General features: G+C 42.1%; 1 protein-coding gene across 2 annotated transcripts in view; it reads right to left on the reverse strand.

Moving 5' to 3' along the window:
- Positions 1-14,850, reverse strand: part of LOC140916065 (very-long-chain enoyl-CoA reductase) — a 33,325-nt gene that overhangs the window by 11,915 nt on the left and 6,560 nt on the right. For both annotated transcript variants that reach the window (XM_073357014.2, XM_073357015.2), the window contains exons 2-7: positions 7,010-7,060; positions 6,402-6,453; positions 5,965-6,009; positions 4,306-4,409; positions 2,000-2,115; positions 1,777-1,882 (exon numbers count right to left, since the gene is read on the reverse strand). In XM_073357014.2, the coding sequence (XP_073213115.1) occupies positions 1,777-1,882; positions 2,000-2,115; positions 4,306-4,409; positions 5,965-6,009; positions 6,402-6,453; positions 7,010-7,060 (474 nt within the window). The remainder of the gene's footprint in view (positions 1-1,776; positions 1,883-1,999; positions 2,116-4,305; positions 4,410-5,964; positions 6,010-6,401; positions 6,454-7,009; positions 7,061-14,850) is intronic.

Raw genomic sequence — 14,850 nt, forward strand, 5'->3', positions numbered from 1 at the left:
GTAAAGATAATGGGATTAGAGTTGGTAAAACTGTTCCGGTGAAATGTTTTTCACCAAGAAATGCAGATTTGGGCTGACCAAGACTTATTGCAAATTCATGTTGAACTTTCTGAATTGTTTCACTCAAAAATATATTTTTTAAATATATTTTAAAAAGTTAGAAATGTTGGATTTTGACATATTCAAAATCTTTCAATTAAAAATGACTTTTCATTCTGAAATTTAAATTTTATTTTAATTTAAAAAAAAAAACACCCTCAAATGAAAATGTTCAATTTGACCAGAAAATTTTTATAAAAATTTTTTGGTGTGCTGATAAATTTGAAAAAAATTCATTAAGGGTCAACCCGATATTAATTTTTTCATCACAAATAACTCCATTAAAATCAACAGAATTACACCAGAGCAAGTGCGAGGTGAATCAGGCCCAAGTGCAGATAAGTAGGGAGACACATGGTTATGAATGAAATTGAAGATGAAGACAAGTATTGTGAACTTGATGTGGTGGAGAAGGGGAAGTGATTCAAAAGCCCTGGTCAGAATGACTGGCAAAGATAAGGATTTTAGCAGCTGTATTTTGTTTGGACTGGAGTGGTGCAATAGGAGTGTCAGACACCAGTGACAAGTGATGATTTAATGCACTGTATGAATTCACTTTAAAGGTACAATTGTCCTGCTTTCACGCATCTAATGTTGTTAATGTAAAATAGCTACCACTTGTCCAGAGTAGACATTTCTAAGTGAGCTGCTAGCCTGATAGAAACCTGTACACATCTCTGCTTAGGAAAGCAATGAAAATAAATCTGTGCAAAAAAAATTCACTGTGACTACCAGTGCCCAGCTCATGCTACTAGCTGAATATTTAGGACCCTTTTCCTATTTAGGAAGCACAAAGCTAATGCTAATCAGCTGCAGGGAGTCAGATGATCAGTAAGGTAATAACAAAGATAGGACTATTGGTAGGGTGTAAATATGAAACTAGAGTCTTCTTGTTCCCAGGTCAGACTACCAATCCCTTAAAATGCAGATGTATTTTAAAGGAATAGTCTAAACACAAAATATTAAATATCGTAAAACCGGGCTATTAGGATATGACATAATCTGCTATCTTCCAGATTCTATATAATATTATTTTAAAATATAGTATTCTGCTGCCTCTTTTTTTTAAAAAAATGTCTGTAGTTACTGCATATCCATGCAGTCTCTCATACCACTATGCAGGCAGACAACGGAGGGAGCACAGGTGAGCCCCTGCTCCCAGAACAGAGTTGTTGCTAAGGTGTGCTCAGGACAGGAAGGAAATGTAGAACAGCCATGGTGCTTTATGCTACACAAGAAGCAAAGCCAAATTTATAACTGTCAAGGAGAGACGTGATTCTATGATACTATTACAAAAAAACAGATTAAAAATATTTTGAAAACCTCTAGCTACGTACTACTAGACTGTGCCCCCTTAAAATATAACACTGCTTCTGAAATCCTCACACCCAAGAGAGCTAGCGCCTAGCGGGCGAAAAAGGGAATGAATACTGAAGGTATTAAATCTTGAAAGAGCAATGGGAAAACTGTGACAGCAATTATAATGGCAGGGTGGCATGTAGGTTACAATGGGAAGGTTATTGTGAGATCTTGTAAAAGAATTACAGCTTTACATAATCAGAGCTGTTGTGCATTACCACAAAAGCCACACCAAAACACTGTGCTAATGAAGCAGTGCAGAGAGTGGCCAGATTGTATTTACTGGAGGGCTGTGGGTAGATTTTTGTCACAATTTACCTTAATAATATTCCTCAGTGGCATAGTCCCATGGGAGAACCGATGAACAAATATTGTTTCAATCAACCTTTTGATGTAGTGGAAAGAATGGCAGATACATGCCAAGCTAGAAATAGCAAGACAAAAGCATTTAAGAATGCTACAGAAACAAGTGTGGCAAGAAATTTGGAATAAAAATAGGATGCTTACAAAAATATTGCTTGAGGCTCATAACAGAACTTACTTAACCACTGGATGTGGGCTTGATGTAATCTTGTCATCCAGCCCATAGACAAAAGGCATGCGGAAATAAAACAGAAAATAGATGAACAATGGACCTGCATATTCTGTCAAAAATACCTGCCCCAAAAAAAAAGAAAGAGAGAGAGAAAGAATAATTAGACAGAGCAGATCAGTGGCAGTGCTTTGTTTTCGTTTTGTGATTAGTAAATTCCTCCACCAATCCAGAATGGAGGTGTGTTTTTGTGGGTTTTTTTGGCATGACAACATTTGGAATTATAGACTGAGATTGTTAGAAATGCATACATATAATGTGCACTTGCATTTGCAGTAATGGCATCCAACTTAAGTATTTACATGCACAGGTGACAAGTTATTTGCAATTAACATGGGAGCACATACAGTTGTGATAAATGTGCATGCAAATTATATTTATATAATGTTAGCCTTTATTTTTCATCTTGGTATCCTATAAAACTACTTTTTGACTGTAGGTTAAAAAGAATGCTGGTAAAGAATTTCTCCAAAAAAAAGGTGGGGGGCAAGAAACTAGTTTCTAATGAGTCAATTTTGTTTAAAATAGAAATACTTCATACCAGCATCACTTTAACTTGACCTCAATTTTTATAATTACTTTTGCTTCCATAACTAATTAAAGTAGGTTCATGTCTGAATTATGGAGAAATAAGGGAAATGTACTGAACTTATGTAACAAAAAATCACCACTTTTTTCTGATATAGTTAGAGCTACTCATATGTCCAGAAAATGTGTTGAGGTATTGGTGATATTATATGATGTAATTGCATCAGCAGTCTTCCTGGCAAAGGTTAAATTGACTGTAGATGGGAAGACATTTTTTCTTTAAACTTGCTAAAGCTAAAGTTTGTCTTAGGTTATGTCTGAATAAGATGAACGAGGGCAGGGTGAGGGAGGGTCTAGATGTTTCACAGGACAATCATGTGGTAGGGTCTATGCTTTAATTTACATTATCATGTTTTGATATGCTGTGGTATTTCACTGTACATCGATATGAAAGCATCTTGATCTGATAACCTGCTCATATTGTAATTATTTGTTCTGATCATCTTACTGCATTTAGGATTACTTGGTAGTCGTCTTTTTCTAACATAGGCTCCAGTGTGATAATCTGAAGATTTATATTCAATGAAAAGTGATTATTTAAAATTATAGGGGGGGTTTATTACTTTTGTCTTTGCTATTTGTCATTAATAAGATTATATTAATTATGTTAACTAAAAATATGTTTTCAAATTGCTGTCTAACTTTACCTTCATGCTGTGACGTTTAAATTAAAACTAAAGGACAATATGTGTGTTGTGGAATCACAGAAGGCTTTGTGCAGGGACAGTTTTCCACCTCATTTCAGAGCCACCATTTATTTTACCACCTAGTCAATGCTACAGGCTAATGCTGCCACAATGGAACTTTTCTCTGAATTAGGAGGGCAGAAAACGTTTGTTTTCAATTTCTGTTAATGTTAAGCTGAATGAATAACTGATTTTTCAGTTTGGTGGCTGAACTGAAAAAATATTTGGGTAGTTTCAAACCAGAAATGATTTTTTGTGGTGGTCTTTCTTGACACAATAAAAAACTAAAAAGAAAAAAAAAATTGTTTGGGTCAAATGAAAGAGTGTGAAGGTGTATTTGAAGCGACACTTGGTTTCTAAATGAAATGTTGATTCAAAACACAATGTTGAAATGGTTCCTTTTGATAGTTTCAAAGCAAACTTTGAGTTTCAAAATGTTTGTTTTCAGTGTTTATTCAGCCAAAACTATTCACCAAAATGAAACTCAATTCATGCTGCGACTGAAATGACCAGCTGTCATTAGTGTCCCAGGACCTGAACTGTAAACATGCATGTGAGTAACTTTACTCTCATGAGTAGACCCATTGAAGTCAATGAAATTGACTGACATGAGTAAAGTCACTCATATGTCTTTGCAGGATTGATTGCCAGGACAACAGGATGAGCCTGATCTCGGACAGCCCAAGGAACAGAAGTTACATAGTCACTTAGTTCCTGGGTGCCAGGCTACCATGTTGCAAGGCGATCACTGCTGCTTTTCCATGGGGTGCATTGTCAGGATTTCATGATGTACTTTTTTTGGGTTCTCTGGTTAAATGCTTCTTAAGATTAGAGTCACTGAATATGAAGCTCCACTGTCTACATCTGCTGTCAGACCAGGCAGCGCATGGACATTCTAAATAAATGCAGAGAGAAAGTGATGCAAGAATTAATTAAGGAGAAGCATTAATTAAAATGTCTCAGGCTTGCAGCATAGCTCACCATAGTCCATCCTATTTGTGGCCCTAAATCTTTAAAATATAGTGTAGCGGTTGTGCCAACTGGGAGATGCTGCAGGATTTCCTCATCTCTCAAGGATTTTCCTTCTGAGAAGAAGAAGTAGTTATACTCATCACAGTGAAATTAAAGTAAACTCTGGTACCATATTAACCCTAAAGAAACCCTTTAGTCTGTTTAGACCAATCTGTGGGATTCTTTGGCCTGACACATGCTTTTACCAGAGTCTTAGGTAAGAGGGTGCCATTTGATAAAACAAATGCAGTGTGCTTCTGTTTCCTTATATTTGCATACAAAACAATAGGAAAAAATATAGGAGTGAATTTGCTATGCACCCACGGAAGACCACTGAAACCAACACACCATCAATTGAATCCTCATCCCCTGCTTTGCAGTAGCATATTCCATTACAGAAAACGGGTAGACACTACTGGGGGCGTGTAACTGCTCTCTCTGTAGGGAGAGAGAATTTACATAGATCATGGACCCACTAACCAGTCCCCTTCTCATTCCTCATCCATGCAAGAGGTTGAAGAGTGCCCCTATGTAATCTCTTTGTGGCCTTCCACTTCAGTCCAATGGATATGTGGTTGTTCCACAGGGTTTTGGTCCTAGGCAGGAGGTATGGAGCAGACCAGGATCTCCCCCTCTCTGCATAGTAGAATGCAATTTATATTCAACTCTTTTTCAAGCTCTTTTGTTTAACTGACATCTTTCCATTTCGGACGTTTGACCTATGAGACACATGCCTGCTTTGGGCTGGTGGCAAGTGCCTGCATTTAGGGGAATCCCGATAGTTCCAGTTGTTTCCCAGTGACCACTTTCCCAGCATAAGCCACTGGATGGGGCCTGATAACGTAAGGAAAGGAAGGAAACACAGCCGCTCAAGCACGTATTTTCCCAGGGACTGATCCCAACACAGTGCGTTAATCTTTACTAGCATAATCATTTAAAGGGATTGTGTAAACAACTGTATGCTTAGTAGCAGGGGGGAAAAGGTGCTACATTGTATTTGAATAACTATGGAGAATTAACATTTTTTCTCCAGTTATGCTTTCCCTTGTGCACCAATGCCATGCGACAAGAGTTTTCTACCAGAAATACCTGTGACTAAATTAACTGAATCAGCCATTTGGCACCAGCTAAGTCTGTAGATCCTATATTCCCATTAATTCATTTTGCATTATCTTATCACATGAGAAAACTGTAATGTCCACCTGCGATAAAACGAAATTATTGTGAATTAACAACACTAGCACATAACCCTTCAGACTTTTCACAGACGAGCACCACTTTGGGGTCCATCTCATTGCAGTTAGGTGCAGGTAATATATAGATTATATGCTGCTTCCATTGAAGGACAAGTGCTCAACAGTTGAAAACAAATTAAAACAATGTGCAAACTCCCAAGTTAACTAAACAGTGGGTATTGTCACCAGACCCATCTGTGGGACTCTGAGCAATAAATGTTCAAAGAATTCAGCTTGTGTGGGCTCCTTTTTGTAAAGTCCTTCATAATGTTAACTAGTTCAGCAAAACTCCCACTTATAGCAGATAATACCAGCAGAGAGGGCAAGATGTGGCACCCCTCTATGCAAGCACTATGTTCATAGCCTTGTTACTCTAGACTCAACTGGTACTTACTGGGATCAAGTCTTATTGACTGCCTTGCTGGATACCACTTGGGATCTGCAAGACAAATTAGAAAACATAAAATTATCCACAGTATTTGCTTTTGGATTATCCACTGTTGTAATGACTGCAACTGAATGAGAGAAGAAGTTTTTGGTTGGAGATTTTTATGACTTCTTGTTGTTGTTTTTTTAGAACAATAAAACAAGTTACAGATCAAAGCACAGATCTGCATGAATTAGGAGATGACAGCTAATGAAAAATTATTTTAAATGTCAGCTACATTAGTGTTCAGTTGCTGATTATTTGCGTTAGTGTGTGTGTGTGTGTGTGTGTGTGTGTATCACATGCTCCATCAAACTATATAATTTTATCTTAAATATTTATGTACTGGATATTCTGATGTGATTTGTACCCTTAGTATGTTTCTTTGAAAATATTATACTTACATGATTTATGGAACATCAATCTGATATCACTAATCGTGGCACATGGTTCCACCTAGGCAACAAAAAATACTGTTCATTTGTATTGGAAGATGATCAGTAGGTACAAAAAAATGTGCAGGTGGAAATGTGATTTTTCAAGTTGACAGCATTCCTTTAACTTTCCGAAACATGGCCAAAAAATTCTATTTCTAGTATGGACAGCTCAAGCCACTCGTAATAGGAAAAGGGAGCATTTAATCTCTAGCTCATGTTGCAAATCCATCCATGTTAATAATGACCAAAGTTATTACAACATGATGATAGTTTTGCGGCTTATGTGAAATCTCTCTAGGGTCACTTCACAACTGGTACTAAACTGGCACCCTTGTAGACCCCCTCAGCTGAGAGGTTGAATACGAATGAAGTTGGAAGTGCTCCCTGCGCTCTGGTCCTTCCAGAAAGGGGTTGAGGGATTTTGTAAGGCGACGTGGGCAAGTTTGCTCTGCCGCTGCCTAGGCTATTGTCTCCAGTGGAGGAGGAAGGGTTTTCCAACTCCTTTCACAAGCACTCCATTTACTTACAGAAAATTAAAAACTGTCACCTGCCATTTTAACAATATTATCATTTACCTTATCCAGAAAGCACAGCTGTTGCTTTGTCTTCCAATCAAGGATTTCCACCTGATAGAAAACAAAATGACAACTCTGTTTGCTGACTGATTAATCTCGCAGCTCTTGGGGCATTCTTTAGAAATATGATCATTGCTAAGGATGAAGTACCACCTTCTTCCAGTCGTCTGACTGTGCTAATATAACTATTTCTGATATAACCAAGAGGCAGCTTTGATCAGGACCAACTGCAGGTCTTTAAATCTCTAAGTGCAGTTGTACTCTGGAGCAAGAGCACTTCCTACCAAACAGATCTTCTCCCTCTGTGTAGTCAGAGCCACAAGTGCTTACTGTGTTGACCAAAATAAGATTTTGCCTTTTTAAAAAAAAAACAAAAAACACTTGTTAGTAAAATGGAGACAACATAGCTATGGGATAGCAAGCTAGACTTCCATCAAGTTTCACAGGTGTAACTGAGGGAAGAATTTGTCCTGCCAAATCTTTTACTGTTGCAAAAGTCAGACACAGCTTGGCACAGACAGAAAAGTCATAATTTTTTACTTGTAAATAGAGCACATTGAAGTTTGAAATATAGACCAGGCTTTAAATCCCTCCCAAGACTGTAATTCAGAATGAATGTTTTTTACAGGGGCATGCTCTGCAGTATTAGAGAGAGAACCTTTAAACAATATTTCTAAGGGCTATTTTCCAGTCACTTGAGGCTCCAAAGTTACATTCTATACAGAAGCTATAACTAATGGGAATATTTGTGGGAGAGGTATATATTTCTTTCAATGAAATAAGTTATTGGGTTGACTGTAAGTACTCCCTGCCGTGTCTGCATCCCAAACTTTGCAGCATTGTGTTTGTGCATGGGGAACAGAAACTGAAACTATCAACAAAAAGGAAACTGCTCGGTTTCACTGTCCAAGCTGAGTTTTGTTAATAAAACAGGTATGTACATTCATTTTTTGGGATATACAGTTTTTAATCATTGTGTCCCTTTAATTAGAGACTTTATATTTTGTTTTGGACATACTTGGGCATTTAATACAGCTCTCAACTGTATCAACTGATCTTCAAAAATGATGTGATAAGCATTCTGAAAATACTCAAAGACACAATGATCATGCCATCACATCCTAGAAATTATACTTGTTGACATTTTTATTTGGAATAGCCTCACCAAATTTCAGTTTATCCTGCTGGGTACTAACACAAGCAAATACGGTATTGATTTTTTAAAATCACTCAGTTGGTTTTTGTTTTGTTTTTTAAAAAAAGCTTATTTTATAGTCTAGGAAAAATTATCCCTGAATAAGAGCAACACAAAATAAATTAATCCTGCCTGTTCTATTAAACTGCTTACATAGGTGAGGCTCCTTAGATTTAGCTAGGGCCATGACATGATTTGTCCTTAGGTTCAATCACTTAATTTTTTTATCCTCAGTTATCAAATTTCTCCCTCTAAACAGTTCCTTTATTTCAGTTGAGGTAAGTATATCCCCCTTCCCTTGAGATTTCTCGGTCATACTAAGCTATTTGTGAGAAAAGCAGGTGAAGCTGCACTCGGGACCTGATTCTGATTTCAGACTGATGTGAATCAGGAACAACTCCACTGAAGTCAGTAGAGTTTGTCTTGCAGCAGTCTGTGAGAGAGGAAAACCAAGATCTTTTAGTCTATTCTGCTTCTATCTCTCATTCCTAAAGTACATAATGGAAAAAACAGATTGCAACATCAGGGCCAACTTCTGCCACCTTCCTCATGCAGAGTAATAACTTACTCTGTGAGTAGTCCTATTGCAGGAAATCACCCCACTGAAGTCGATGCATAACTACTGTTGACTTCAGTGGGACCAAGATTTCATTCCTTGACGTCACTGGGAATGAATCAAACTGTCAGTGTTTAACAGGACAATATAGGAAAGGTCTGGAGCCCATAATACCTTGGTGATCCTTTTGTCATGTATTTGTACAGATAAGTCTTCTTTGACTTAAGGCCACAAGTTTCTGTCTGAGAATGAATGTCCAGCGTAGGAGGAGACTCCAAACCCCAAGATGTAGTTCTCACTGAGAAGGGTGGAGTGGGGTAGAAGGATTTGCTCCCTTGTGGAAATGGGAAGGAGTTTAGCCCACAAGACACAAAAATACCTCAATATGTGCCAGAGGCCTTATGTCTCCACAGTGGATCCTAGCCCTCACTAATGCCTTGACAGCACAATTCCAGTGCAGCTATTCTGCCTCCTTAAAAATAGCCCTCATGGGGCTTTCAGAAAGTGAACAGGGGCGCCACAAAAGCTAATGCTGACTCAGTGGGTATTTACTTGCATTGGCAATGTAGCCCTGTGGTACCTACTTCCCAGTCATGCTGAAAAGTCCCAGCATGCACTGGACTTCACTGTCTCCACTGATCACATTGGCATGTCTGCGTATGAGGGTAGGGTAAGCCTGCTTTTATTCAATACTAAGGATATCTCCAGTATTTTCAATATTGTTTCATATTCCATAACATACTCACTACAGAATAAACACTGAATGAGGGTTCTGACATGTGGTGATCACATTCTGTACATACCCAACAACATTCAGGCAGAGAAGTAGGGTCGGCCTTAGGGGTGGGCCACCTGGGCGACTGTCCAGGGGCACCATGGTGAAGGGGTGAGCTGTCCAGAGGTGTGCACTGCCAGTGTAGAGTCAGAAACTGCTCCCAGCTGGTCGGGGGTGGAGGGGAAATCCAGATTTCTACCTGCTTCCTCCTGGGGGAGGAACATGGGTGGGAGTGGTGACACACAGACACTGCTCCTCTCCCCCCCCACACACACATTCCTCCATGCCCCCCCAAGGGGCTGTGGTGCAGGTGGTGCACCACCAAGCACTCCATGCATCCAGGTCACTTTCCCCACCTAGTCTGTGCTGTGAGGCGAGCACCAGGAGTTTCTGCTCTCTCCCCATCTGGGCTGCGTAAGGGGAGAGCAAAGTGACCTGGCGGAGGGGAGCTCTGACTTCACTCCCCCAACCCCAAGGGTGCACAGAGCAGCAACGTTCAAAGGGGGAAAGTAGGCAGCAATGCCATCTCCTCTATTCATCCAGCTCCATTTCCCCTCATGGGTCCAGGAGGGGGATGCAGGTGTTAGAGGTGCAAGGGGTGGTGGGGAGCCTGGGAGCCCACTGGGGGCCAGGGGCACCAAAATACAAGTTCATCCAGGGTGCCATTTTTCTTGAGGCCAGACCTGCAGAGAAGGTGTATGAAATAGAATTATCTCATACCCAGAAGGCCAAATGCTGTTTCCACTCAAGTCAACAGCCATTTTGTCCTTGACTTTAACAGAACCAGGACTTGGCCCTGAGGGAATAAATGTGTCCCCAAAGAGGCAGCAGTTACCTCTCGGAAATCAAAAGGTAATTATATGTATTAGCACTGTGATTTGCAATGTTATAGTTAAATGTCTGTCAGAGCGCCCATTACCCCCCTTTCTGTAGAGCATTGTGTGTGTGGATGAGATAAGGTGGGTAAAGTAATATCTTCTATGGGATCAACTTCTGTTGGTGAAAGAGACAAGCTTTCAAGCTAACAGAGCTGTTCTTCAGGTCGGACCTATGTGTGTATGTCAGAATATATCTAGCCTCATATTTGTTGTAGGATGCATGTGAAGTAGCTGATTTATGGGAAACACCTTTTCTTTTTTTCCTAATGGCGTCAGATCTGAGAACCTTGTTCTTACCTACTGACAAGGTAGTTAGATATTGCTATTTTTAGCTCGAGCCCCACTAGCACATGCCTGTACCCCTGGGCAGGCTGGAAGTAGGGTTGCCGGGCGTCCGGTTTTTGACCAGAATGCCCAGTCGAAAAGAGATCCTGGCAGCTCTGGTCAGCGGGGCTAAGGAAGGCTCCCTGCCTGCCCTGGCTCTGCATGGCTCCTAGAAGTGGCCAGCATTTTCCTCCAGCTCCTAGGCAGAGGTGCGGCCATAGGGGCTCTGCACTGTTCCCAACCCAAGCACCAGCTCCACAGCTCCCATTGGCCAGAAACCATGGCCAATGGGAGCTGTGGGGTCAGTGCCTCCAGATGGGGGCAGCGCAACAAGCCGCGCCTCTTCAGAGGAGCCGGAGGGAAATGCGGGACACTTCTGAGAGGTAAGTGCGGCCTGGAGCCAGTGCCCTGAACCCCCTCTCACACCCAAACTCCCTCCCAGAACTCGCACCCCCTCCTGCACTTTGAAACCCTCAGCCCCGGCCCCACAGCAGAGCCTGCACCCCCAGCTGGAGCCTTCACCCCCCTGTCCGCCAACCCCATGCCCGAGCCCAGAGCCTGCCCCAAACCCCTCATTTCTGGCCCCACTTCAGAGCCTGAACCCCCAGCCCAGAGTCTGTACCCTCTCCCACACCCAATCCCACTGCCCCAGTCTAGAGCCCCCTCCCACACTCCAAACCCCTCATTTCTGGGCCCACCCTGGAGCCCTCATCCTCTTCCACACCCCTACCCAGCCCAGTGAAAATGAGCGAGAGCCGGGGAGAGTGAGCAACAGTGGAAGAGGCGGTGGAGCCTTGGAGAAGGGACGGGGAAGGGGCGTGGCCTCAGGAAGGGGCAGAACAAGGGTGTTCAGTTTTCTGCAATCCGAAAGTTGGCAACCCTAGCTGGGAGGCCTGTTCCCAACTGCAGTGCAAAGATAATGCCTAAAATCTTTGGGGCTGAAGATGGCAGTAGAGGACTTTGAAGCCTCTAGGATTCTTGTTCTTTGTGATTTTCTGTTGCTAAGGAGCAGGATTAGCCCAGGGGTCTTATGAGGCAATGTGGACAGGTGCTTGAAGCAGCTTTGACAGGCACAGATCATTTACTTAGCAAAGTTTATGGGACAAAGGCAACAATGGATATAATACAAGGGAAAAGAGCCCCTCAGAATTTTCTTGCTTCTGTGCTTAGACTTCAGTGCAGAGGAGTCACCTAGGGCTCAACATGCAAAACTCCTACCTACCAAAAAGTCTTTGAAACTTTTATGTCTGAAAACATGTATTTATAATAGTAATAGACAAACAAACAAATATGTTTGTTCTCTTGAAGGAACGCTGAACTTGAAATTCAGTCAGTTTCAAACACTGAGGCTTCCTGCCAGGTGGTGTTTCTTTACAATCACATTTTCCTGTTTTTAAAATGATTCTCTCCCAAGACTCTCACAAACAGGGTAATGGCTTGACTAACTGTGTTAAAGGGGAAGCAGTGAAACTGACTATACACCAAGTGTTGTCAAATGCACAATGCAAAGAAACTAGGGGAAACTTTTTTCCTGTCAGCTGTTTCAGCAATAAAAATCTTAAGTGTTGCTTGTAACAATAAAAAAAAAAAAACACATTTTCAGTCAGCAGCATGTGGTTTAGATTGGTTGTGTCCCTTTAAGTGTTCCCAGATCATTCAAATATCTTATGCACAGTTTCCTTACCTTTGTCATGCACAAAGGAACAGTCTTAAAAGAAGAGAATCATAATTTTCTTTGCAGTCCAAGCAACCCTGCCCCAGGCATTTAAACTCAACATTCTTATTCTGAGTCATGCAGTCTCGAGATGAGTAGAGCAAGGGAAACCTTTGTAATAGGACCTGCAATATCCCAGCAATGCTCTAGGCAGGCAGCACCACACCATCTCTCATTAAAAGGGTTATCTTCACAGCCAGAAGGTCTGTTAAAATGACAGCTTCAGTTCGGCAGAAACTGAAGGGACACCTGGAGTAGACTAGTATCAGAGGGTAGCTAGCCTATACAAAAACAACGAGTCCGGTGGAAGACTAACAGATTTATTTGGGCATAAGCTTTCGTGGGTAAAAAACCATCTGAAGAAGTGTTTTTTTTACCCACGAAAGCTTATGCCCAAATAAATCTGTTAGTCTATAAGGTGCCACTTGTTGTTTCTGGAGTAGACTCAACTCAATCCACCCCTAGCCAAGATGAAGTTTTGCTAACATTTGTTCTCAAGAACAGCTCCCTATCCAAACCAGTTAGGGAAATCATGCTAGAACCATGTTGTTAGCAACAACAGTAAGTTCCAGCATGATTTCAAACACTGTGAGGTCAGAGCCCAAATCTGTAAGTCCTGCAATGTCTGCAAACCTCCCAGAAACAGGGATCCTCACACCAGGCCTGATCCTGAGAGATGTCAAGCACCTATAACTACTACTGAAGTCATCTGGAACAGCAGGTGCTCAGGATCATACCACACACTTCTGTAGCTGAATTGCACATGATCCTCACACCATCTTTATCTGCAAATGAAGGGACTGAGCAACATGCTGGTTATTTAGTATAACCACAGGGGTAACATAAGGAATCACCTGACTAGGTTAGACAAAACACTTGAATATACAAGAGAGGATTTCAGGGAGATAGGTGGATCGAGGGTGAAGGTTTTCAAGAACACAAATGGGAGCTAGGCACTCAATTCTTATTGACTTTTAAGGGGAGTTGGACACCTAGCTACCTTTTTGTACCTTTGAAAATGACTGTCCAGTTCCTTTTTAAAAAACTAAACAAACCAGCCTCCCCACCACCAGTAAACTTTAAGTGTGCTTCTCCTTGGCCCATGAAAACAGACAAAAAAACCTCTGTCCATCCTCAAGAAGAGATGGGGAAAACTGTCCTGGCACTTAAATAATTTGGCATCACTGGAGAGAGACACCATATCTCTGTTTTATCCAGTCATTTTCAGTTTGAAAAATCTTTCACTTAAGACATTCCCTAAATGCAATGAATTCATCAAGAACTAATGACTAAATCTGCCTAACTGATGATTTACAAACACATCTGGCTCAGAAAACCAAGGGCCCAATCCTGCAAACCCTTATTCGCATAAATAGTCCTTATGCAAGTAATTCTGTTGATATCAATGGGATTATTATTTCATGTAAGGATGAGTAAAGGTTTACAAGATAAGGCCCCAGATAATTCTACTCCAAACACAGGTATATTAAGTGTAATTTGTTTATTGATTATTTAATTTAAGAATCTTAAAGGGACATGTTAACTGAATGCTGAACATTTTTCTACTATATTTACAAGAAATACCTAAGATTACTATAATTGAAAGAGAGTAGAGGAAATCAGTAAATGAGGGGTTTGGAAGAGGGCTCCGGGGTGTGGCCAGGGATGAGAGATTTGGGGTGCAGGAGAGGGATCAGGGCTGGGGCAGGGTGTTGGGGGGGTGCGGTCCAGGGTGCAGGCTCCGGGAAGGAGTTTGGGTCCGGGAGGAGACTCCAGGCTGGGGCAGGGGGTTGGTGTGTGGGAGGGGGTTTGGGGTGTTGGAGGGGGTGTGAGCTCTGGTAGGGAGTTTGGGTGCAGGAGGTGGCTCAGGGCTGGGGCAAGAGCTTGCAAAGGGGTTCAGGGTGCAGGCTCCAGGCGGCGCTTACCTCAGGTGGCTCCCAGAAGCAGCCGCCAGGTCCCTGCGGCCCCCAGGCACATGGGCAGCCAGGGAGGCTCTGCGCACTGCCCTCGTACCCGCTGTGCTGCCCCCGCAGCTCCCATTGGTCATAGTTCCTAGCCAATGGGAGCTGTGGAGCCAGTGCTGGGGCTGGGAGCAGTGTGCGGAGCCTCCCTGGCTGTCCATGCGCTTAAGGGCTGCAGGGCCCTGGAGGCCGCTTCTGGGAGCCGTGCAGAGCCAGGACAGGCAGGGGGCCTGCCTTAGCCCGGGGCCCCCACTGTGCCACTGACAGACTTTTAACAGCCCAGTCGGCAGCGCTGACTGGAGCCACCAGGTCCCTTTTCAACCAGGCATTCCGGCTGAAAACCGGACACCTGGCAACCCTACCTCTTTCCCTCTCTGGATGTTTTGTTTTGGGTCTTGCATGCAACTAGGCAGCCAAGTACCTAGCTTGGGTGCGGCT

This window comes from Lepidochelys kempii, chromosome 8, assembly GCF_965140285.1.
Source record: "Lepidochelys kempii isolate rLepKem1 chromosome 8, rLepKem1.hap1, whole genome shotgun sequence".
NCBI lineage: Eukaryota > Metazoa > Chordata > Testudines > Cheloniidae > Lepidochelys > Lepidochelys kempii.